Below are 22,462 nucleotides of genomic sequence, written 5' to 3'. Positions count from 1 at the left end.
ATTAACTAGCTGAAATGCGGACTTCAATTGTATAAAAATACACAATAAATGAGGAGATATGTACCTACCCGAATCTCAACATTTACAACCAATCCAGAAAAATAATCTCTGATATATTCCAACAATAATTCAGCATAAGCATATTCCAGCGCTTTCAAAATAACACTTAATATATATTATTTAGACGCTTCGCACAGTTAGGCAAAGTGAACCCTACTCAGGTGTGTGCAAGCATGAGTTTTCAGTTGTGTTTGAAGAGGGTATGCATGACTAGCGTTTCCCAGCACTGGGTCAGCGGAGGAGGAAACAGCAGAAGAGGACTTGTGCTCATTTTATGCTTAATTGAACTCTTGTCATATGGCTGACAAGTTGTTTACGATGTGGGGCAAATGTATCTGCATAATAAAAAGCAAAAAAAAAACAGAAGGGGCTAAACTTTTATATACTTAACATACAAACGGCACACTTAAGTGTGAGAAAAATGTATAGAAACCAGCAGGCGAATCAGCGTGAAATGCTGCGTGCCAAAAGAAAAAAGGGCAAAGCAAAACAGAGCAATATCATCTTTAGCCCCTTTATAGACTTTTTCAAGAGCGAGGCCATCAGCAAAAAAATTGAACAAAAATAGAAGGAAAAAAAAAACAGAGTTTAATTAAATCACAGCGTGAACCTGAACTGCGTCTAGTTGCCACAGACCTCTAATTAGTTTTATACTAGAGTCTGGTATTCCTTACGTTATTTTATTCTGACTCTGTGTTTTGCTCTTTTTATTTTTAGTGTGGCTGCCCTGTTAAATTGAATGTATAAAATTAAATTATATGCTGGAAAATCATGTGGTGCTTGCAACGGTGCGCTCCATTTGCTCCGCACTGACAATTGCAGCAGTTTTAATTAAATTTTTATGACAACTCCTGCAGAGAATAGGGGCGTGGGGGGAGGAGCGTCGGCTCTGCGTGTGGCCACAGACAAGGGCTACTAATTAGTCGACGCCATTGGTAGCTTAAGCTTTCAATTGTTTAAATAAACATGGTCGGGCTTTTTTGATCTCGATTGCAGTCAACATTGCGTATGCGTAATGCCATTGAATGCGCCCGCAGTCGACAATGTAATGCGATGTGATTAAGCAAGAGACCGTATTTAATAGCTGGCTCAGTGACATAATGACACTCGGTAATTTCGATGCCGATTAAGTGCTTTCATCTATAGTTCTCACTCCCTAATGCGAGAGCTGATGATGATGATGATGATAATAGCCAAAAGGTCAAACTTTAGGCCAGCTGTCAGCTGCAGACATTTGTTTCATATTTTGAATACTTACATGAACTGTGTAGACTCTAGAGTCGAACGAGCAACAGTTTCCTTCTTGTTAATATTTACAATTTTTATTATGCAATCATTTACCAGTTACTTATCTAGGCTAGTAAATGCCTACAATAACAAGATGTTTCTAATGAAAATATCTATCTGCCTATATTTGTAACTAATAATTGTCAAATCCGATTTATATACAATGTATATATAAGTATAATTTTTCACTTCACAGTATTTTTCACTTTACTGAAAATGGGCAGGCTCTTTCCTGCTACGCCAATAATTATACTGAGCATCTATTGCTAGTGCAATCGGAAGCTACAAATTATATGCAAAACAAGATTCCGAATGAGACTAGACTGTAAATAATTAAAGCATCAATATTCGATGTTCCACAATGATTGTAATGCGTTTGCCAATTCGATATAAAATATTCATGTTTGGCAATAGGATTTACATTATTTCTTAAATATTTATGAATAGCCAACAAGGTATTCCATGCCGCTGGCTACTTTGTAGTTCAGCGTTGTAAGATGACGCAAGTGCAGGCAGCATGTGACCTCTCATAAAACCAGAACCTAAACCAGAACCCGGACCAAAGACGCCCCGCTGACCTATTTGCGGCATCGCAATAATAATAATGAGAGCCATAATAATAATTCCTGCATGTTTTCCTTCACTTGTCAGTGGTGTGCCAAAAATAATTGAGAGGCAGCCGCTTGAAGTTTCATTCACGCCAGCCTTGTCAGATCGGCCTGGCCTGGCTATATATAGAGGCCATATGACGTGTGTGTGCCAGGGCAATTGTTATATATCTGCATCTTTACAAGCAGGTCAGACAATTCGCCCAATTAGCGAGTGGCCAAGAGTCTATATCATTGAACTTGTTGTGCGCTACGCTGCGGCATTGCCAGCTAATTGAGTTTACACAGATCGAAATGAAATAGATGAAGAAGCAGAAGAAGAAGAGGAAGAGCCCTCTGCATTTTCAGCATATATTTAAAGAAGCATTTTTCGTATTTAATTTATGGCGTTTTACGAATTTTACATGCACATCAGGTGAAGCGCGTGTGGAATCGCTCAGCGCAATGGGTAAAGAAAAATAAATATTGAGATTTATATTAAAATCGTATGCCATAAACCATTCATTTAGATACGCAAAGCGGAATGTCTTCGAGCTGATTTATTCTATTTAAATTGCCATAAATCTTGGTGCTGTTTGCAACTTAGCGTCTAATTAAAACGTATCTCGATATTGAACTTATAGAGCGGCCACATATCCAGTGTGCGAACTCAAGTTGAATAAATACTCGTAAATTACGAGCTAATTAATAGCTTTGTAGTCAAAGCAATTTCTATAGATTCTGCCAAGCTATAAATCCAGCTGGTACGCATGGCAGACGAGTATATCATGCAGTGCATAGAGCTATCCCTATATAAAGATAGACAACAGCAACAGTTGAGTTCTTTTACAGAGAGCGTAATCCAATTTAGACTTTCTCTTCATTATAAATCAAAATACATTCCAATATACAATGAGAGCTTTCACGACTTAAATAACTATTACATGTTATTATATTTTGCACATCAATCACCCAATCATGGAAAACCGTTTGACTTAAATCCTTGTGCTAATGTCTCAACCAACGCCAATCAAGCTCTTGTGCCCCTTTAGGGTATCTTTCGGTCGATTACGCACTCAGCACATTTATGCGCGTCCCCATCTAGTTGAGATTCGTTTGCTACACAAATTGGCATTTAAAATTTAACTGCATGTTTTATTAGTGAGCGCCCCATTCCAATTGGCAGGGCCCCTGGCATACGCCAAATTGCAATAAATAAAATTGTAGAAATGTCAAAGTGTTTTGATAAATTGTCTGCCTTAGCTCGGCTCTGCCATAAATTATACGACCTACCCGCGCCGTTTCCAGCTTTCGGCCATTTTGCCAACCTTTTATTGGTTAAGCCTTTTAGGTTACAGATTGATCGGATCAGAGATACCGCTAGGTCGCTGCTGCCGCTGCTGCCGGCCAATCCATTTGAGACTCGAGACGAATGCAAATCAATGGACCCCTTCTCTTTTTTCCTTGTTTATGGGGCGTGTGTGCTCAGCGCAATTTACAAGCCATTGAGCAGCTGATTTGGTCCTGATTTCAACTTTAACTTATGCCATATGCAAATGTCAAGACGCAACTGTTGCCTGTCCCCTTCTTTTCCTCTGTTTGTGGCCAAGTGCTCTTTGACTTTGAAGCCAAGGCTAAGTTTATTATGCCCGCTTGCATGCACAACCTCTTAAGAAACTAAGCCTTTGGATTTCTGGCCCGGCCCTAATGAAAGTGGAATACAGCTGGGACAAAACTTAGCCAACGCAGTACAGAACTCAACACAAATACCAAGCAGAAGTGGTTGACAAAAAGTCCCTGATGTTTGGCTTACAGATGCCCTGCATATTAGCACCTTATACTATTATAATCTATACTCAATATCACACTCTATACTCTACAGTCAAATGTATCTATTTCTATATTAGTTTTCTAATTCTTCTGACTTCTCTAAGAAATTTCCCCATACAGTTTGAAGTAGAATTATTCTCCGACATATATAAACACGATAAATTACTGTAAATTTGAGTATACTTATGCACTATAAATATTAATGCTTCCTTGTAAGCACCAAAAATTTTCCTGTTTCTTACAGTTGAGTCTTATGCTAGTCTATCATATACGGCATATACCCTCGATATCTATTTCGGTAACAGAGCATTGGGACAGACAATGTCTATTCTATAATTCAAAAGCTAAGCAGCAGGCATAGTATTCAAACTGGCCGTCAGTCAAATAGGCTGTGCGTCAGCCAGTTAGTCACTTAGTCAGTCAGTCAGTCAGTCAGTCAGTCCGTCATTCATTCAGTTAGCTGGCTGTCACTGCTTTGAGCTCCTCTTGAATATATGAGTGTTGTGTCTGTGTGTCTGTGTGTGCGTGTAAGTACAAATGTGTGTCTTGGTTTTCAACTTCCGCCTGCACTTGCATAAATTACTTGTGTTTGTGTGTGTGTTATATGTAAAGGCTGTCTGTGTGCGTGTGCATGTCTTTATATATTATTATTTATGAATATGACTTTGCCTGACACATTGCAGCAGAAAGCAACAAAGTTTTTACACCCATGCCTCACTCGCACCAGCTTGCTGTCTGTCTGTCTGTCTGTGTGTGTGTGTGTGTGTCTGTCTCTCAGTCTGTTTGTCTGTCTTTATATGGTCGCTTGTAAAAAATCCGGCAAAGCTTCAGTTGACGTTCTCCCTGCCGCTTTTACAGCCCTTTTAACTCTGCATCTACCATGTGTCTTAGCCCAACACAGGGCCATAAAAGTCCAGAATATCGCGCTCTGAACGAGCCAACTAACATGAAAAGTGCACTGCATTAGGATTTATAGACCAATAGCCAGCAGGGAACCAGGCTAACACAGGAAATTAACTATGATAATGAGAATCGAGCTGAATATGCTTAAGGCCACAACATGGAAACGAAATTCAATATAGTAACTCGTGAACTGTGTTAGCTGATATTTGAATGTGGCTTTATTGCAAACAGGAGTCACAAAGCTTCCAAGATCTTGATTAATATAAACTTAGCTGGAAAATGACTGGCAAATAGGTAGATTGATAGATCGATTAAATCTGAAGAAATACAAAATTATCAAAACTAGCCGGAGTAAAATTAAATATGGCTTCAGCATAGAAGAGAAACTTTTGCAAATGTATAATTAAAATGCATACGTATCCCTATATGAATTGAATATATGATTCTCCAGATACAGTCTGTCAAAACTAAAACTAAATTTGTAATTATATTGCCGAATATCCCCAGTTGTTCAGTTGTGCAGATATCGACTAAAGAACATTAAAGTTGAAATCATACAAAATAAAAACAAAAAGCTTGTATAGAAATCAAGTTAATCACATTCCAAACAAAACTGAAATGGAGGTCAATTCACTCCAGAGTTTCGTTTGATTGACCCACAACAAACTCTTTTTCTGTACACAAACTACTCGCTTTGCTTCCAATCAGAATTTCATTCATATTTTCCCTAGTCCGTTTAGGCCACCTATACCTTCACTATAATACATACGTATATTAAGTATACGCCTAGTTAATGCTAACGAAAATAAATAAATTCCGAGCTATGGAAAATCAATAGTTGACAACAACTAAACGCAAGGCCAAACAATCCATTGTGAAAAACGTTCACAAAAAGGCCAAAAAAATATTTTTGTTAGTAGCTTTTTTTGTTGCTGTTGTTGTTGTTTTCACTGCAAATGTCGTTGCTTCGCGTAATTAAAGCCAAAAATAGAACTATAGAACAGACGTACACGTCGACTTTGCAGCGCATGTATATATATATATATATATATATATATATAATTCAGACTTTGTGCAAAGCATTTATAAATAGACAGACAGCGCACAGGCCAAGTTAACAGCCGAGGCAACCACGACTCGTAATTGAACCAGAAATAAACAGAGGAAAACACTTCAAATTAAATGCGAACCGCGCTTAATGCACTTAAATAAAGCGCACAATGAAGATGGCCAGCGAGTGGCCGGCCAGGGCGCTGCGGGGCAGGTGCGTGTTACAATGGATGTCAATGTCGAGCTGACGTTTCCGAGCGTCCACTCACAGGTAGCACGGTCTGCTCCGTCTGTGCGGACCCTCTTCTGGCCAGGCTGTGCGTGCCTGCTCGCCGCGTACCCACTTTAACACGCGTCGCTGACAACCTGCGGACTTGACTTATGCAATCGCGAAACGACGACGACAATGCCTGACAATTGCTGTTTGCATCATGGTTGCAAGGCCAGGAACAATGGGAAATACGACTAACGCAGGCGAGCTTACTCAACTGATTAATGCTTACTTTAATGCCCTCCAAATCTAATTTGATTCTACCATTGGTTACTAGTCACCATTATGCAGCCGAAGAGCCTTTCTTCAAGCCTAATATACTTCCCTTCAGTTTTCGTACAAGTCTGAATAATCGCGGTTTGCAGCTAATGGCTTGTGGTGAGCTCTGCAAATTGCAGTTGCACTCAACAAAACTTATAAGTTATTTATAGTGTGAATCAATAGCCATAGCCTATTCTTGAAATTCGTTAAACTTATAAACTTACACACTTTTCAAATGCGTAGAAACTTATTTAAATAACATAATCCATATAATATCTGTTTAAGGTTAGTTTCGTTTGGCCAAATAAACCATTTTTATACCCTGAACCCATTGAAAATGGGAAATCAGGGTATAATGGTTTTGTTAAAAGTATGTAACAGGCAGAAGGAGGCGTGGCAGACCCCACAAAGTATATATATTCTTGATCAGGGCGACGAGCTAAGTCGATTTGGCCCTGTCCGTCTGTCTGTCCGTCCGTCCGTCCGTCCGTCCGTATGTATGAACGCGTCGATTTCAGAAGATATAAGAGCTAGGTCCGTGTATATCACGCGCATATCAAGTTTTTCTTTATATATCGATAACTACTCCCGATATTTTATTATCGATCAAAAACCTTATCGAAAGCTAGTTATTTAATTATATCTCCTACACCTTTAGAGCTAGAGCTTGCAAATTTTAAATGTAGACTTATATGTATTTTATATAATTTCGATTTTTGTTGTAATTTACCCCCCCACCCCTATATCCACCCCCTCACCCTCACCTTTGTAAAAGGCGTATTTCAAGTACTAGAGACATGTGCTTTGGATTGTACATACATTTTCACCATATAATTACGCCCTGAAACTTTCATTAAGATTGTACATCTAGAAATTAAATTATTCAACAAATAAATTCTTATAATGTTACTACACTACAGCGCAACCCAAGCGCAGTTAGCAGAGCGCATTCTAATACGTGTGTGTGTATGTATGTGTGTCGAAAAGAAGTGCAGACTGATTAGAATATCAGATTAGAGGGTTCAGGGTATCTCCTAGTCGAGCAGTCTCGACTAGAGTCTTTTTACTTGTTATATAATTGTATTGATTTAAATAAATTAAAAATCTCTTACATATCATTTATGTATTCAATATAAAAATAAATAAATAAAATCGATAAAAATATTTTACAATATTTTTCACTTTGGAAATTTGTTCTTGATTTTCTCAGACTTTAAATACTTTTGCTCAACCCTCTTTTCAAATCAATTCAGGTCACAATATTTCAGTTACGAATTATTATAAATTCTTCAATCAGAAAATATTTATGCAAGTATTCATTCATAAGCTGTTCGGCTCACATTATTCCTGCTTCGAGTCAGTTTCAATACAAAAATGCTGAGCCACCTCGACTTCACCACACCAAAAATGTATCCACCTTTCAGCAGGTATTTTCGCTGCTGTCATGTGAAACGCCCATTACGGCGCCCAGCGTGAAAGCCCTCAAGTATGCTTGGCGAATTTTTACACTATTTCTGCTCCACCATTTCCGTTTCCGAGCGTTGCTGTTCGCGCTTGTTTCTGGTTTATTTTCGTTTGTCGTTGACAGTTCGCAAAATGTGCGACAAGTTGAATTAAATTCATTCAATTGTTTTCAATGTTTGAGTATTTTTCAGCACAAACAAAATCGCTTGTTTATTTGCATGTCAAATTGTTCATGTGCCGCGCGTATACTTAATATTTGTAGTAAATATTTATGCATGCTTATTCATGTTGGTATTTCGTTCGCACACCCATTTTATGAGCAAAGTGCGTGTGAGGACATTGGAGCTGATTTTTTGTCATTCACTCTTGTGATTAATTATGCCAATAAAATGAAGGCAAGGAATCGCACAACATTAAAGCTAATTATATTTAAGAGACTGTGCTGCCCTATTGTGCATAAGTTGTTAATAAGCTAAGTAGTTTAAATCAAGTGGATTAATACATATTAAAAAACTTAAATCCTGAAACTTCTAAATTGTTATATCATTTAAATTAAATTAATTAAATTAAATTAAACTTGTAAAGTGTGTATACATTATATTTAAAATAAAAACAGCTTTAAACAAAATTTTAAAAGTATAAAACCTTCTAACTGAATCTGATTTTTATATAGTTCACCTCACCAAGTGCTCCCTTATATTAATCTTTCTAAAATATTAAGTGTATATACTGACCAGTTGACTCCTTGACCAGCAAAATCAAAAGGGTTTCATCTCATTCAGTAATTTTCGAATACATTTGTTTCTTAATAAATGCATTTAGATTTCTCCATTGATTACTGGCCTTAAATTACATTTTCAGCTGAATAGAACTTTGTATCTGATATATGCCCTTTGCTATGCATTTCTTTTGAGCACTCGAAAATTGCCCGAGTTCTGCTGTCGGCAATAGCAGCATGAATTATATTACGTTATATGGGAGAGTTCACACAGCGGACTAATCTGGGCCATAACTTATACAGTTGAGAGCAGCAGGACTTGTACGCAGCTAGAATGCGCTTGGCAAACATTAGCAGCGCGTGCAGCTGGCAACAGCAGCAGAAGAAGAAGAAGAAGCAGCAGGAGCAGCAGCAGCAGCCATATGGCATGCGGCATGAGGCATGCGGCAATTTGCACTGAAAAATGCAATGAGAGCTGGCCTTTTCGAGTGCCATCCAAAGCAAAATGCATAGCGAAAGTTTTTCACATATTCTGCACAAGTATAAATATATTTGTTGCCTCACATGCCATTGCACAATCTGAACAGGAACAACAACAACAACAACAACAACAACAACAACAATAACAACAACAAAAACTGCAATATCAGCAACAACAACAAACTGCAATAGCTTCTGGCTATGTAACTCGTATTTGTAGTCCTTTATGCGTTTTGTAATAACAAACGGCGCGCCAACAATGCGAAGGTCCTTCTAATGAGCCTGACCCAGAATGTTGGCTTTCAATGCAATTCCCTTTGGCCATAAAATGTCAACACACAACTCTAGATGCTAAGTCTTTAAGCAACGTTTGCTATTACTATTGCCCTTGCGATTGCAATTGCAATTGCAGTTGCGCTGCAGTTACTGTTGCAGCTGCTGTAAATGCAATCAGCTACACAGTGAAACGTGTTAGTTTACCAGTCAAAGTTCACACTTTGTATGTTCTGCCAGGTACTAAATGTAGTACAACTTCTCAAAGTCCTGTTCAGTAGTTGATCCTTTTGTAGTTATTTTTGCTGCAGTTTGCTGTTCATGTTGTTCATGTGAAAAGTTCTGCAACATTCAGACGGTAATGCTGGTTATAGAGAGAGAGAAAGCATAAGCAACATCAAATTTTAAATACCCTAACAGTCATATTTTATTTATTTGATTTGATATACAAGCAAAACTTGTACATAAGATTATCTACGTATTTAAGGCGCAGAGTATAGTGCATCTCATATTAGATTGATGTGCCTCATAAATTTTTATATTTGTTTCATCTAAAACTTAATGTAGATGGATTAATTTAATCATAACATAAAATATAACGAAAAGAAAATTAGTCTCGTCAGTTTTTAAATAAATAAGTTTTCGTAAAAATTACCTCTATTTCTACTGTCATATATTATTGAATATCGTTTGAATCGAAAATTCTGCTTCTTGCATTCAATTTAAAATATTGTATATTGTATACAAACGCTAGGAGTTACAAAATGTATGACATAATTAGAATACTTTACAAAACTGCACAAAAGCAACAGAAAAACAACAACAACAACGGCAACAAGTTGCCCCCATGAGCCCGCATTGATTGTGATAGGTTGCCCAACTCATTTAGCGGCAGCTGTGCGAAAGACTAAAAAAAAATGGGTGGCTACATGTCCGTGACGCACAGGCCGTGTCCGCCGTAAAGTGGATATGCCACAGGAGCCGCAGCCAGCAGACAAAATGCCTCCCGCAATTTCCGAGCAGGACAAACGCTTAGTGCACATCCTGGCGCGGCGGCGACTGGAGCTGCAGCTCATCCGTCGTCTCATCCTCAAATTGTTTTTGTTTTTCTTTTTCTTTTCAATATTTTTGTTGTTGCTGCGAATCGTTGCTTTGTTTCAACGCCCGCAGCTACCGCACAGCAGACAAGCAGCAACAACAACAACAACCGACAACAACAACAATAACAAAAGCACAGTAATTTATGCTTGTTATTTTGCTTTGTAAAGCAATTTATATCGCATTCTCCTTCTTATAAACATAAGTACATATTTAACTCACAGCGCTCGTTGCTGATATGATCCGACGTGGGCGTCGGGTCGGGTCAGGGCAGTCGGACTGAGGCGATTCACCCTGCAGCGCTTTACTCTGCACGAAGCTAGCTGCGAGTTGCAAGCGAAAGAGGCAGCGAGAACATGCCACATTTCGTTGAAGCTTATCACACACACACACATACACGCACACACACACTTACTCAAACTCACGCACACAACTTTGTTGCGTGTTGGCTCTAATCCTGTTAGTTGCGCTTTTTTTAATAACATTTTATAGAGTATTTTTTGAGGGTTGTTCAACTTTCTATTTAAGTATAGAAAAGTTTGAAACATTTTTATACATTCAAAAATACATACGCATAAAACTAAGGCCGTATATTTTATAGATTATCAACATGATCACAATTATCATATTAAGAGTATTTTATTAAAATAAAAAATATTTTAAAAATAGTTTTCCATTTTACTTTTTCCAATAAATATGCGAGAAACAGAAAAATTACAAAACTTATTTGAAATACTTAATCATTTCCGCGATTTAATAGTTCTATATTCATCTTATTTCTTTAATTAGTCCATCTATAAATTTAAAAAAAAAAATAAAATTAATATGTAACTATTATATACAACGTTTTTCTTTCATTCATTTCATCTATAAATTAAAATATAAATAAATTAAAAAGTAGTTAAGATACAAAAGGTTTTTAATTTATTCATTAATTTATATGTGTATTTATATATTTATTTCTGTATATACATATATAATCGAATACTATTTATTGTGTTATCAAGCAAATAGCAAATATTGTTGAAAATAACTCTGTCATAATACTTTTCCCATATAATTAAAATTTGACTTTTGTTAATGAATTTAAATTTAGCAAATCTAAAAAAAATATAAAAATAAAAAATAAATACAGCTACATTATTAAAATGTTGCATATACATGAGTCTTTTATTTAGTCAATTAGATTTCAGAATAGACATAATAATTACAATAAATATAATTATAATATATAGAAATCGGAAGGGTGTGTTCAAGTGTCTGCAGAGCAAATGAAAATGTGCGTTCTCTTAATTTTTCCAAGCTCTCAAATAGTTGCACGGACGTCCCGTGGTCAGCGCAGCGGCAGCTCAAAGCTGTGTTTATGTGGGCGCTTCTGCTTGTGTGTGCGTGTCTGTGCACGCACGTACACAGGCGTATTTTTGTATGTGTGTGTGTGTATTGTATGCTATTAATTTAAAGCTCCACCCACAGGGACATGCACACAAGGCCTCACGCCCTGTCTACACGCTAAGCCAATAATGAACTGGCTGTCAAACTAATTGATTTAATTTTTAGATTTTTTCTCTCAGAATGTTTTGAAATATACAACAGCTAATTGAAAATACTTTAGGGTTGGTGCACCACAGATAGAGCCGGGCTAGGGGATAGTTGAAAGTAGTTTTTCATGTTGAGCGCATTTCGATTGCCTTACGTAACTGCCAATAAATCGCATTTCAATTGAAATATAAAACACCAATTGCTGCGCTCCTTTTATTTGCAGATTACGCCAGCAGCGAACAACACACTCAAATCTAGTATATATATATATATATTTATAGACATAAATATATATATATATATATAAATTGAGAAAATATATATATAAGCCATAACGTAAAATGGATTCTGCCGCAGCTGCCGCCGCCGCCAAGCGCGTGCAAATCGAGAAGGCGCACAACTTTATGCGCCAATATCGCGATCCCGAATCGCGCGAGCTAAAGAAACTATCAGCCAATCAGTTCATGGATGTGTGGGCACACTACGATAAGGACGGTGGGTATTTACAAATCGCTCTTTATTCGACTGCCTCGACTTTACTTATTTTACAGGCAACGGCTATATTGAGGGCACCGAGCTGGATGGCTTTCTGCGTGAGTTTGTGTCCAGTGCCAATGTGACAGACATAAGTCCAGAGGTAAGCAGGAGACAAAAGGAACTTCTCCATTTATGCTATCAAAACCTCATCAAAATTCCTCTCTTCTGCTCTATCGCTCCTCTTCACTCATCTTCATTCAGGCTGTCACCGACACAATGCTGGAGGAGCTGAAGTCCTGCTTCATGGAGGCCTACGATGATAATCAGGATGGCAAAATCGATATCCGAGAGGTAAGACACATGCATTTTATGCTCAGCTCACTCACAGCTGCTAAGCATATTTGTTTGTAGCTTTGCTGTTTTAGAACTTCCAGCGACATTTTAAGCTGCTTTTCTTTTTGTCTGCCGTTGCTTTCGCTTATTTTACGCTCTGCCACGCCCACACGTGTCGTTTGCGCAATGTTGCTGTACGTGCATATCTTTCCATGACATCTATTTCGGAGCTTAGCACTGAGCGCGTGTCCCAGTCGAAGTTTCAATTTGCGCGTGCTTTGCTATTACTCTGCAGCATGTTGTCTATTGATGGTCAACATCAGCTTAAGCACGAGTACACACAGCTCCACCTGACTCATGTTAACCCACAAACTAAAGCAACACATGAATGTAGATGTAGAATGTAGAGGGACAAGAACTAATATGATAACAGCCCAATTTAAGCCAGTTCTAATGGGACTCGAAATGAGTAAACAAGACTACAGACAATAAAACAATTCTAATCTGATTAAAAATTTACTTATTACTACAATAAACAATTTCAGAGCCTTCAAAAATATTTATATTAAAGAAATATATCTAACTAGTATTTATAATAAATCCATATTAGTTTACCTCTTGCCTTGAAATCTTTACCTCAACATCTTGGATCACACGTGCTTCGTGTTTTATTGCCCAAATGTTGGCAACAGTCGTCCATCTCTAGGGAGAGTCTTGCTCCACATTTGCTGCTGCGTTTTGGAAATTGCTTTTTAAATGATGCTGTAACATTTGTGCACTCTCACCCCCGCACTCGCTCTTGCTCTTCCTTGTCGCTGTCTGACTGCGCCAATTTGCTGTGGCTCAATAATTTATTTGGCCATTTCGCCATTTGCCAAGGCCCCAACTTTTGCGCCAAGGTCTACGAAAAAGTTTTTCCCGCTACCTCCTTAAAATGAGTTTTTAATTGAGGCTTACAGCCGCCGACACAGCAATAGTATTTCGAGTGGCTTTAAAAATTGAATGAACGAGAGACACGAGAGGAACGACTGTTGCCTACATTGTCACCTGGCCCCACATGATAAATGAGAGAATGTTTGTGCCAGGTAGCAGTTTCTAGTTATCTCTGATTATTGTTTTGTCCGAACCCTTTGTGACTTCAAAAAGCACTCAGCTACCCGAATCATTCATCATTTATTCATTTCCTTACAAAAGTATTACGCATACGCCATGTAGCACATCTGAGATTTTGGCATATTGAACATTTTCCTCAGTTTTCGTCTGCTGCTTTCAAGGTTCTCGTTTCGCTACAGTTCTATTTGCCTAAGCACAGCCAAAGTGTAATTAACTTAAGTGCTGGCAAAAAATATCTAAATTGTTGTTTAATGAAATTAAAAGCAGCAACTTTCTGCATGCCGCGGCATTTAGTTGCCAGTTTTGGTTGAAATTCGAATCGACACTTTAACTATGCAGCAAAAGTTTTGAGTTGCAATTCGTCTGCCACGGGGAAAGAAATTACAGCCTTCGGGCTTAGTTAGGCAAAATATTTTCAGTGAAATTGAAGCACAAACTCCGGCGAGCAGCCGCCCGTTCTCCGCCCCAGCCATTCATACAAGCGGCTTAAGATTTCAGCTGCAAAATGTTGATTCCCGTATTGTGAAAGGCGATTTACTTGAATTTCTGTTAGTTTTATCGATTAGTTGCAGTGATAGAGCAGCAAGTTTGCTTTAATGTATACTTTAGACTCGAAGGGCAACTAGGTTTCCTATGTTGAAGAGGAATCAGCTTTAATCTTGATTAAATTCTCCCAACACAGCATTAACTTGCACTGATAAATAATAATTTGATGGAAAGTGATATGAATTTCAAAAATTCGTTTGATACTGTGTGATATTTATCCTCCTAGTCCACTAACTCTTTTGAGTCATGTTTAATGCCACGATTTTTATTCTCATCTCTAATATTTGCCCACTTTTTCAACAGCGTAGTTTTGTTATGAGTGCGTAATTGTTTTTATTACACTTTCTTTCTCTACAAAAATTTACTTTCTCAAACTTACTCCAATTGCTTGCATTGCTCACACTTCTCACATTCAGTACATGCTTGAAGCGAAAATTATGCTTAAAGTTAGTTCAAGTTCAAGTGCCTGCACTAAAGTATTTTCGCTTAACACATATCTCTTCCTTTTTCTTTCGAAAATTAATGTATTTACAGCTTGCCCAACTTTTGCCCATGGAAGAAAATTTCCTTTTGCTCTTCCGCTTCGATAACCCCTTGGAATCAAGCGTCGAATTCATGAAGGTAAGTGCTGGTCAACGAGGCGTTAAACAAGGGGCAGCCCCCATGGCTCGGCTCCTCCTAGAGGACTGGCCAAGCGGACCGAGAGGAAAGCCAAGGCTGTCCCCGAATATTTCCCTCTAATTAATTTTTCTCACGATGCTATTTGGTCGATTAGATCTGGCGTGAATACGACACTGATAATTCTGGGTACATTGAGGCGGATGAACTAAAGAATTTCTTACGTGACTTGCTCAAAGAGGCCAAAAAGATCAATGATGTCTCCGAGGATAAGCTCATTGAATACACAGACACCATGGTGCGTATACATAATATTTAGCTAGATAAATCATAGTTCATTATAACCAAGTGTCATGCTAGCAAAAATCACTGACCACTCAATGTCAATGTTGTCCTCAACACTTTGTTTGCCAAGTCAAGCGTAAAATACGGCAATTAATTTCTGGCGTGGCGAGAATTATGCGAATCTGCGCCGCAATTTATATGCACTCAAAGTGATGTTAATTAAAAACTTTATAATGGAAAAACACCAAGCAGATGTATATATACATATATATGTGTGTGTGTGTGTGCCACACAGTTTGTTGTGTCTGCAACTCCTAAGGCAGCCGCATCACACTCTCTTCTTCTTCGTCTTCTTCGGGCTTGCTTGTGATAAGTTGTGCCTGGTTCATAGACTCCTCCGTTCTAGACATTATTTTCGGTGCACGTATCACAATAAATGATGATAAAAATGTAGCACGCTGGCGAAACTCGCAACTCATTTGCAAGTTAAATTGCCAGCGCTGAAGATAGAAGCGAAAAGTTGTCAAAGATTAAATGCAGTTGAGAAAATTCAGCAACAAATTGTTTCTATATAAGATGGGCCAGCAATAAAATTAAATATGACATCGTTTAAAACAAAACTTTATTGCATTATCTACAAAGCCATAAAAGCTGCGAGAAATGTATTTTATCAGTGGAATTTGAGTTTTCAAGCCTATTTTAATACACATTTGAAATCCAAATTGATGTCAGACTCTTTTTTTTTGTATTTAGACAATTCAAAACAGTTGAAATGAAGAATTGATTAAATTTGCCAGAGCCTTTCTCAAGTAATAAAATATTAACATTAGCTTAACTAATTTAGTTGTTCAATTTAAGCAGACAATCAATAAACACATACAAAAACAAAAGAAAAGAAACAATAAATGAATAACATAAACTTTAAGAGCAAAACCCTCGAGAGTGCTCCGCCTAACGAATCGACCATGAAAAATTTATTTCGATTTTCCGAGAAACGAATTGCGAAATATATATATTTGTATATATGCCGGCTAAAATTTAGCACGACTTGCACTTAGGGCAAACAGAATCATGCGAAGAGAGCATTTTGCAACTTACTTAAGTCGATTTACGAGAATGTGTTTATTCTTGGGGCTGGTATACGTGGCCTCCAGAGACACAACCAATTTATGTATCATTAATTAGGTATAAAAGTTCTGTCATTGAGCTCATTATGTTTGCCTTCTCCCCTTCTGCCTTTCTCTCTCACACAAAACAGCTTCAAGTGTTCGATGCCAATAAGGATGGTCGTTTGCAGCTCTCGGAAATGGCCAAGTAAGTAGAGCAATGCCGCAGTGCTTGTCAATGACAAAAATGCCGAACTTATTTATTACAGACTACTTCCGGTTAAAGAGAACTTCCTTTGCCGTCAGGTATTCAAGGTAAGTGCCAAGTATTATGATAGACATTGAGACGAGGAAATTACGTTTCGCTAGCCAGTCAGCTGAGGCTGACCAAGAACTCAAACTACATATATTTGTGACTATATTTTACACTAGCACATAGGTTAAATTTAGCTTTAGCTTTAGCTTTAGTTATTAACTAGCTGCCGCCTGGACTAAACATCAAGCCAATTATCTATGCAAGCGCAATGCGTATGATTTTATTACCTTGTCTCTTATTTATTTTTATTTATTTTCATTTTACTGTCTGTGTCTGCTCAAAGACCTATCAGCCACGTTTTGCTCTATAAACGTAAAATAAAAAGCCAGCGAAGCGCACAAACGCTATGAAATTGCATTGCGCAGCAAAAAACAATGAATCAGGGAGCAGCAGCTGCCGTTGCCAACGGCTGTAACCGACTGTTCAATGCTTCAGCTGGGGCCAATAGAAATGCCTTGACTATAAATAAATCAGGTGACTCAGTAACTGTAGAGGCAACACAGCAATAGCTAAGATAATAGCTGAACGACTAAGAATTGCGGTTTATATGCCTAGCTTACGAATAACCAGGGGTTTTTTGTTCATAATGAAATGAAATGAAATTTGTTGTTTCTAAATTATTTTAAAAAAAATAAACAAAGCAGCCAGCATGACGTATACGTTATATTAACTTCATAATCGAAGTACTAAATTTACAGTTATACTTTGATTGGAGATCTCATGATTATTGTACTTCTCAAAAACTTTATGGGCTACAATTTTTATGGATATGTACCAGCATATATACAAAATTTACTGCCCTCAGCTGCACTATCTAAGCACAATCTATTGAGACAACCATCGTGGTGTATACGTGATATTTATGTATTGGTCATTAATCAGTAAAGCTTAAAGCTCTGTTTGAGCCCATAGCTTTGAAGTTGTAATCTATGAAAAGATAGTAATTCTATATATACACTATAAATATTATATATTATACATTTACACATGTATTTCTATATATAAATATATATATATACAAATATAATATCTATATGTATGTATATCTTACAGTATCTCCATGAAACATTAAGACTTCAGCAAGACTTAAGACTTCATAACAATAAATATACAATCACTTTGAGAATGCTCGCTCATTATACTCGTTTTCACTCTCTGAACAGAGTATATTAATAAGGCGTACACCACGGCGTATGCGTGATGTCAAAGAACACAGGAGACAGCAAAATCAAACACCTGTGTGCGCTGTTTGTTCGTTTTACTCTTGACTTCCCTCTTTCAGTGGGAGGAGAGTGAAGTATTCCCCCTTTGGTAGGCTGAAAACAATTCCAGTACAGCCCAGAGAACCCGATTGTCATCCCTTAAATATATATTTATCTTGCGTCAGCTGCTTTTGTCTGCCGCTTCAATGGGCGAGCAATAAAAAGCCGACTTTCGTGATTTTTCCTGTGGCAAATAGGCAAAGAAATCAGTTTCTGCTGATTATAAATACAATCGGGCTCGACCAAAACTTTTGACTTTGTAATTAAACACAGAACACCTGTCACCTGGCAGCACAATTGCGGGACATTAAGTGACATTGCTGTCGATACAGAGCTTGAGCTAGGGAACGGGTGCGAATTTTTGTTGGTCACATTTCAGAATTTATTCAGCATTTAATATTTAAGCGCAGCGTCTGCTCAAAATGCGCCCATTGGGGGTTAAATGGAGCGCACAATTCGGCTCGACTTCAGTCCACTTGGCCGCGCTCTCTTGTGGGCCATTGTTGTAGCCGACTCGAGCAGCTGGCAGACTGACTGACCGACTGACTGACTAACCGACTGACTAACTGACTGATTCTTGGATGCTGGCCGGAACGTAATTGGTCACCAGGCCACATAGCAAAACCAAGTTGGCCATAACTTTGCCACGACCATACACGCTGCTCCTAACTTTGACTGCAATATTTGCCAGAATATTTTCTGTTCGTTTCACATCACGTGGCCTTTCAGCATGCTCAGCAGGATTTGAGGCCGAACAAAAGGCATGCACAAGGGGTAGTCAAGACTGAAATGCACTCGAGTTTGGGATCAACTTATTGAACTGATTGCGCGCACTGAGCAAGTGTGGAGGCTCTGTTCCTAACTCAACGTAATACCAACCCTTTGCACTGTTCAAGTATGAGTACAAACAAAGCCATTGATAGGAGATTGGCTCAATGTAAATAAAATAATAATGCAATTACCAAAACTCATAAAATTAAATATTCGCCTGTATGTCATTTGTAAATTCTAATTTAAATCGTATAAACCAATTTATTATTTTTATTATTTTTTATAAAAAGAATAGTCTTAATTTAAAGGCCTTAAAACCTCAAAGTTTAATAAAAAAAAAAAAAAAATAACATTTAAAAAATCAATTTAAAGAATTTAAAAGAGAATATAAAATGAATTTAAATATTGAGTAATTTTATATGTTTTCCTTACTTTACTCCTCCTAGTATCTACATGTAGGTTCTTGCTAGATATTTAAATATTATTCAATAACAAACCTGAAGTAATTTCCTTTGCTATTGACTTTCATGAGCTAAGCTTTCCAGCTACACCAAGTTAAGTTTCCTGTGTTTGCTTAGCTCACATAGCTCAACTACGGCACAAATTCAATCTCCTGACAAACCCTAACATATGGATTAGGTCGGAACTCTGTGTGCGTGTGTGCGTGCATGTGTGTGTGTCTATGCCCAGCAGCATTCCTTGAGCAAACTCTTTGCTATTACAGCTACTTTTGGCGCATGTAACGCCAGCAGATGTCCAACCCTGTCCGTGGTCAGCTTCATGGCTTGGCATTGGCTTTTCCCTTCCGGATTGCGCTATTGTTGTTAATCAACTGACTTCGACAAGGAGCAGCGAAGCATTGCAATGCGACAGTTGCCAGCTTATTGTTATTTGCAGCAAATGTACGTGATGCACACCCATACAAATATATCGTGTAGATATCGTATTTTGGCTGAAAACTTAAACTGTCTATGCGCTCTCTGAAGAGTGCAGCAACATTTGGTGTCACATGGCGTATGCGCAATTTTAATTAAACCACACTAACCGCACTTGACAAGTGGTTTTAGCGACAACTGATAGCAGAGCTGATCGCTTCAGTTTACAATGTTGGCTTTGTTCGATTTGCATAGTCTGGCTCTAGCCAAAGCCAATGGTATTGCAAATGCTGTGCAACGCGGCGAATGCGTGATGTGCACAAGCATGGCCAACGCGAGCCACATTTACAGTTCGCCACCAGACACCAACCGAAAGTCAGCCATTGCCCATTGTTATAGCTGAGTGCACGCCGACATTTTATTTGGCTTTTATTGGCAACTCCCTTGTCTGTTGGTGCCACGCCCGATGCATGTAGGAGACAGTAACGTAACATGTGGCAAGCAGCAAGCCGTTGATGTGGCAGCCGTTGATACGGCAGCAGATGCTTAAAGCGCCAGCTTCTCTACTCCAATTATAATGCACATTGGCTGGCCATATGCAGCTGTCGTTAAATCATAATTTAGATGAAGCCGCGAGGCACCTGCAGCTGCGAGATAAGCATTCACCTGGACTCTAGCGACTTTGTTGCAGCAGGGCGCGCAATAAAACGCTGCAAGCTTAAGCAGCCATTAAATTGGCATTTCCAGCCCATTTGGCCATAACATAATGCGCATCAAGTCTGACGGAAAGCTGTGCCGGCGCCCATTCCATTGCGCAATAAAAGTAAAAATGAAAATATAAGCATGCATCAACATTTTTACAGCCAGCAAGTGGCAGCCGCAAGACTTATGAGTTACGGCATGTTGACTGCAACAGCCAGGTAAAATGCCAGCCAGGTAATTGCCAGCCTCAATTACACTGCATAGCAAAAGCGAAGGGGCGGGACAATATATGGAATGTAAGCAGAAAATTAGCCTGCTAACAGAGCTGTCTAAGTGGACATTGTCATTAGCCAAAACTGCTATAGTGGGCGCAAGTTCAAGCCCAGCCCAAAGAGAGACCCTATGTGATATAAAAGTATATACATATAACATTTATAAAGCATTTAAAGGATCCTTTTCGTATAACAAGAAAGCTCACAAGTCTGGAATAACATTAAAAATGTTTTTTTTTTTTTTTTTTTTTTTTTTTGAATTGAGACCGACTGAGATTTTGAATATTAAATAAATGAATGTGCAATAAATATTTTTAAATATTTTTCTAGCAATTCCTGTTCGTTGATTCAATTCATATTTAAAACGAATATGTAAATATTTTATAAAATTTATTTAGTATTTTATCTCATATTTAAAAATCTTTAAAATTCAAGTATATTAAATAAAATAAATATGCTTTAAATTTTTTAAAGTATGTGTATTTCGCATTTTCTTTCAGTTTATTTAACTCATGTTTAAAATTCATAGAATTCACCTCAAAATTCTCACAAATTCTTTAGCTGGAATTTTTACACAGGCGGCATTTTTCACTGTAAGCTTCTCCTCTCGACAAGTGAAATGTTTGTTTTTATAGAAGGGCGTATCAAAATAATATGCACAAATCTGTGGCTTTGCAGTACATCGTTGAAAATAATTCAAAATGCTAATGCAATTTCATGCGCTCGCAAACACATTTGATAAGCTCGCTCGCCGCTCAATTGCAAACTATTTAGTTTTAGCTAAATTCCACGAAATTCGCCTTTCAACATAAATTTGCACAGTTTTATGTAATGCTATTTAAGCATTTTATGGTTGTGCGGCATTAAAACTAAATTGCTGCTGCATAGTGTTTAAAGGCATCCGCTTGACACGGCATTTTTCAGGGGCAGGCGGCAGCCGGCAACCGACTTGGCGCTATGCCAATGTGCCGGAACGGCTTATGCTAATGCACATCACGTATACGACGCGTGTGTCGCAAATAATGCACAAGAGCTACTGCGGCTGCTGCGGCCTCAGCAGCTACTGCAACTTCAAAATGCGCTGCTGTGGATAAACTTTCGGTTCAAATGCGGCTGCCCAAATTTGTTGTAATTGCATTGTGGCTGGTAGTGGGTCGGTGGTGGGTGGTGTTTGGTGCTGGGATCAGGGATCAGGCCTTTGCTGGCCGTTTCGGTGGTTTGGCTTGGCTTTTTCACTTAACTTTTCCGGGCCCAGCACTAAGGTGCATATTTTTGTTTACGCTCTCTGCGGTGCCATTAACTGCAGTCAGCTTACGTGAGCAGATAAAAACGAGCCAGCCGTCAGCCCCTCAGACAGACACGGACAATTTTAAGTATTTTTTGGTTTGTTAAAAACAAAATAAAAAGGAATTATCTTTATTTTTTGAAACTCTTTGCACCTTTAAGCAGCAGTAAATAAAATAAGATAACAGCAACTAAAAACCATTGCCTTAACTTGAATTGGTCTTGCCTGATGATTAACTAGACGTATACTTAATATCTTATATAATTTTAGTTTGCTGCATTCTAGCTGGTATCTTAGCTTACTAACCAACATTCTTAGACTTAACTAATTGCAATTTGAACAATCTGCGCACCAGCAGCCAAATAAAGTTATTTCAATTACAATTCTTATGCAATTATTTAGCTCTAGTGCGCATATATTTCTAGCTAATATAATTTTTAATTTACAAATACAAAACAAAAGCAGAACTTTATCAACTATTTTTCTGACTTTCTTTTTTCCATTCCCCGCCTAACCCCTTCTATATTGCAACTATCTATGCCTAAACCAACTACTGCAACTACCTAAAAAACCAACAAACTGTATCTATATATTTACCTTTTACCTCTATGCATATATTTCTACCTATGAACTCTACATATAAATATATTTATATAACTCTATATATATCTACAACAATC

General features: G+C 37.9%; 1 protein-coding gene across 2 annotated transcripts in view; it reads left to right on the top strand.

The window, feature by feature from the left end:
- Positions 1-22,462, top strand: part of LOC6580905 (calbindin-32) — a 36,935-nt gene that overhangs the window by 6,345 nt on the left and 8,128 nt on the right. For both annotated transcript variants that reach the window (XM_002006666.4, XM_015164529.3), the window contains exons 2-8: positions 12,045-12,316; positions 12,373-12,458; positions 12,560-12,649; positions 14,825-14,911; positions 15,066-15,206; positions 16,452-16,507; positions 16,569-16,614. In XM_002006666.4, the coding sequence (XP_002006702.1) occupies positions 12,163-12,316; positions 12,373-12,458; positions 12,560-12,649; positions 14,825-14,911; positions 15,066-15,206; positions 16,452-16,507; positions 16,569-16,614 (660 nt within the window). In that variant the 5' untranslated portion in view covers positions 12,045-12,162. The remainder of the gene's footprint in view (positions 1-12,044; positions 12,317-12,372; positions 12,459-12,559; positions 12,650-14,824; positions 14,912-15,065; positions 15,207-16,451; positions 16,508-16,568; positions 16,615-22,462) is intronic.

Source organism: Drosophila mojavensis, unplaced genomic scaffold (genome assembly GCF_018153725.1).
Source record: "Drosophila mojavensis isolate 15081-1352.22 unplaced genomic scaffold, ASM1815372v1 contig_81, whole genome shotgun sequence".
NCBI classification, from domain to species: Eukaryota; Metazoa; Arthropoda; class Insecta; order Diptera; family Drosophilidae; genus Drosophila; species Drosophila mojavensis.
The sequence above is the reverse complement of the archived record's forward strand: the minus strand, read 5'-3'. Positions and strand labels throughout refer to the sequence as shown.